Genomic DNA, 4176 nt, shown 5'->3' on the forward strand with positions numbered 1-4176 from the left:
AAAAAAAAAAAAAAAAAAAAAACACAACAAGATACCAATTCACACTCACTAGGATAGTTAATTCAAAATGACAGACAATAACAAGTGTTAGCGAGGATGCAGAGAAATTGGAACCCCCACACACGGCTCCTGAGAATGTAAAATGGCGTGCCTGCTGTGGAAAACAGTTCAGTAATTGCTCAGAAACTTAAATGCAGAACTTAAAGATGCTACATCCTCCTAAGGATGCAGCAGTTCCACTCTTAGGTGTAGCCCCAAGAAGAATGTGGTGGCTCATTTTGGGAGGCCAAGGCAAGAGCATCACTTGAGGCCAGGAGTTTGAGACCAGTCTGGGCAACATAGCAAGACCCTATCTCTACAAAAAAAAATTTTTTTTTAATTAGCCTGGCATGGTGGCATGGGCATATAGTCCAAGCTACTCAGGAGGCTAAAGAGGGAGTATCACTTGAACCCAGGAGCTCAAGGCTTCAATGAACTATGATTACACCACTGTCTTCAGCCTGGGTGACAGAGTGAGACCTTGTCTAGAAAAACAAAAGAAAAATATATCCACATAAAAATCTGTACATGAATGAATGTGTGTAATAGCATTACTCACAATAGCCAACAACTCAAATGTCATCAAGACGTGAACGGATAAATAAAAAGTGGCACACCCATACAATCTAATTTAACATTATCTGGCAATAAAAACAAACTAAGTTTGTTTGTTTTTGAGACTGAGTCTTGCTCTATCGCCCAGGCTGGAGTGCAGTGGCACAATCTCAGCTCACTGCAACCTGAGCCTCTTGGATTCAAGTGATTCTCATGCCTTAGCCTCCTAAGTAGCTGGGATTACAGGTGCCTGCCACCATGCCCGGCTAATTTTTGTAATTTTAGTAGAGACAGGGTTTCACCATGTTGGCCAGGCTGGTCCTGAACTCCTGACCTCAGGTGATCCACCTGCCTTGGCCTCCCAAGGTGCTGAGATTACAGGCATGTGCCATGGCACCCAGCCTCGAACTAAGTTTTGATATATGCTGCAATGCATCAAACATACCTGGTGAACCTTGACATGAATATGCTAGATCGAAGAGGCCAGTCACAAAAGGCCACTTATTATATGATTCAATTTATATGAAATGTTTAGAAAAGGCAAATCCACAGAAACAGAAAGTAGCTGATTGGTTTTTTAGGGGCTGGGGAGACAGAGGGAACGAGGAGTGGCTGACAGTGGGTGAAGAGTTTCCTTCCGGGGTAAAGAAAATGTTCTCAAATTGGTGATGGTTGCATAACTCTGTGAATATCCTAAAAGCCACTGAATCACACACTTCGAAATGGTGAATTTTACGTCTCTAAATTATATTTTAACAAAACTGTTGTACGAAAACAGATGGTGGAAGAATACCTCCAGCTATCGGATATGCTATTCAGTGAGGAAAAAAAGCATGTTTGAAAAAGAATGTACAAAAAGAAAAGTATCTACAAAATGACGCTAATGATGGAAAAAATGTACAAATAAAACTGGCAAAGCATATGAATAGGCATTTCACAATCCAAATGAACCAAATATATATATATATATATATATGTATGTATATATATAGAAGAGGCCAGGTGCGGTGGCTCACGTCTGTAATTTCAGCACTTTGGGAGGCCGAGGTGGGTGGATCACAAGTTCAGGAAATCGAGACCATCCTGGCCAACAGCGTGAAAACCCGTCTCTACTAAAAATACAAAAATTAGCTGGGCGTGGTGGTATGTGCCTGGAGTCCCAGCTACTTGGGAGGCTGAGGCAGGAGAATAGCTTGAACCCGGGAGGCAGAGGTTGCAGTGAGCTGAGATTGTGCCACTGCACTCTAGCCTGGCAACAGAGTGAGACTCTGCTGGCTCTAAATAGCTCAGTCTGAAGCCATTAAGCTTTACTTACTGTTACCCCAAAACGTCCAAAGCAGAACTGGACACAGTCATACCTGGATCAAGGACCTCATGTTTGCAAAGTGCGTGTCCATGGCGCCTCCGTGGGGGAAGTTCTGGTTCATCCTCTTCATGAGTTCCGTGAAGCAGCTGAAGGCAAGGGCCTCTGAGAAAGCAGCACAGAAAAGTCAGCTCCCCTGCTGCCCAAGTGAGGTGGTTTGGATGTCTGTCCCCTCCGATTCTGATGTTGAAATATGACCTCCATGTTGGAGGTGGAGCTCGTGGGAAGTGTTTGAGTCATGGGGGTGGATTCCTCATGAATGGCTCGCTGCTGTCCTCGCAGTAACGAGTGAATTCTCACTCTATGGTGTTCACGTTAGATCTGGTTGTTTAAAAGAGCCTGGCACTTCTTCCCTCTCTCTCTTGCTCCCTCTCTTGCCATGTGACATACTGGCTCCCCTTCACCGTCCACCATGACTGGAAGTTTTCTGAGGACCTCACCAGAAGCAGGTGCCACTTTGACAAACTTATCAGTTCTAATTTTTTTTTGTGACTTAAGATCTATATGTAAAATCATATTATCTGTGAACAGAGATAGTGTTGCTTTCTTTCCAATCTGAATTCCTTTTATTTCTTTTTCTCTCTTAATTGCCCTGGCTTGAACCTAAGGTGGCAAAAGTAGACACACTTGTCTTGTTTCTGCTCTTAGGAAGTGTCCGTTTTTCACCATTGAGCGTGATGGTATTGGTGAGGTTTTTGTAGATGCTCTCTATCACGTTTCCCTTCTGCACCTAGTTTGTTGAATGTTTTTATTATGAAAGAGTGTTGCATTTTGTTTTTTCTGTGCCAATTAAGATGATTGTGTGGGTTTTTCCCTTTATTTTGGTAACGTGATGAATTAAATTGATTGATTTTTGCATGTCAAATCAGCCTTGCATTCTGGAGATAAACCCTACTTGGTCATGGCATATAATATGTTTTAAATCTTGGTGGATTAAGTTTACTGGCGTTTTGTTGAGAATTTCTGCGTTTGTATTCACGAAGGATATTGGTCTGTAGTTTTCTTGTTATGTCTTTGTCTGGTGTTGGTGTCTGGGTGCCAATGAGACACCCAGTCCTCATATGAGGTCTGGCTTTATTGAATGAGTTAAGAAGTGTTCCTTCCTTTTCTACTTTTTTGAAGGGTTCGTGAAGAACTGGCATTGATTCTTCTTTAAATGCTTCATAGAGCTCACCGGTGAAGCCGTCTGGGTTCGTTGTTTTTGTCTGTTTGCTCTCATTCAGGTTCATACAATCAGTGGCTAGCGAAGGGCTGTCTGGGTGTTGAGTATGGGGCACCATGGAACTAAAGGACTTTTGATTCACTGGGATCTTGATGGGTTCACCAGACAGGCCTTCAGAGCACCTGGCTGGAGCCACATTCCATGGAGTCACAGAGTGAGGTTAACCCCTCTGCCACGCAGTGGAAAGGAAACGCACCCCCGGCCCTGAGGCTGTAAGGACACACTCACCATCATCCAGAATGACCAGCAGTGGAGCCAAAAGATCACACATTCCCTGGACATAGCCAATCTCAATGTGTTGCCAGATGTAACTAGAAGAGACACAAGGGACCAATGATGGCAGCCACGACCTGCCTCTCCAACCCACTCCCCCTTCCAGTCCTCCCCCTTAGGTCCCCAATTCCTCAGCCTCCTGCCTGCATCCCTGTCCCCAATCTCTCTCTTCAAATATCCTATGTGCAGTCACCAGGGTAACTCAAGGAGGCCTCTTTAGGCTCAAAACTTGCACAAGCACCCTGCTGTCTGCTGGGATGTTATCCAAACTCCTTTACCAGGGGTGCAAGGAGAAATAACCTCCTCCCAGCCCATCTTCACATCCTCAAACATCGCTTCTCACTGTCTTCCCTCCGGCTACACTGACATATTCACTTTGTACAAATAAATCACAAACGTTTGTCTCTGTAACTTTCCCCTACAGCTCCCTTTGTCAGGAATTCCAATCTTCCCCTTGCTAATGACAGCTTATGTTTACTGAGCCCTTGCTGTATACTCAACCCTCTATTTTCAAACTAGTCGTGTGAAATATGGACCATTATTATCCCATTTGCCAGGCAAGGGGCTGAAGCATAGACAGATAAATGACATGCCCCAAATCATACATCTAATAATAAGTGGTAGAGGCAGTATCTGAACCTAGGAGGCCTTACGCAGGGATAGATGATCTTAGCCTCTATGCTAAACGGTTTATTTAGTTTTCTTTTTCTTTTTTTTTTTTTTT

General features: G+C 43.8%; 1 protein-coding gene across 1 annotated transcript in view; it reads right to left on the bottom strand.

Moving 5' to 3' along the window:
- The window catches only part of SGSM1 (small G protein signaling modulator 1), an 87171-nt gene that overhangs the window by 7571 nt on the left and 75424 nt on the right, over window positions 1-4176 (bottom strand). Inside the window, exons 20-21 of the mRNA XM_037727694.1 lie at window positions 3408-3490; window positions 1953-2062 (exon numbers count right to left, since the gene is read on the bottom strand). Of these exons, the coding sequence (XP_037583622.1) occupies window positions 1953-2062; window positions 3408-3490 (193 nt within the window). The remainder of the gene's footprint in view (window positions 1-1952; window positions 2063-3407; window positions 3491-4176) is intronic.

The sequence above is a fragment of the Cebus imitator genome, unplaced genomic scaffold (genome assembly GCF_001604975.1).
Source record: "Cebus imitator isolate Cc_AM_T3 unplaced genomic scaffold, Cebus_imitator-1.0 Scaffold237, whole genome shotgun sequence".
Classification (NCBI taxonomy): Eukaryota; Metazoa; Chordata; class Mammalia; order Primates; family Cebidae; genus Cebus; species Cebus imitator.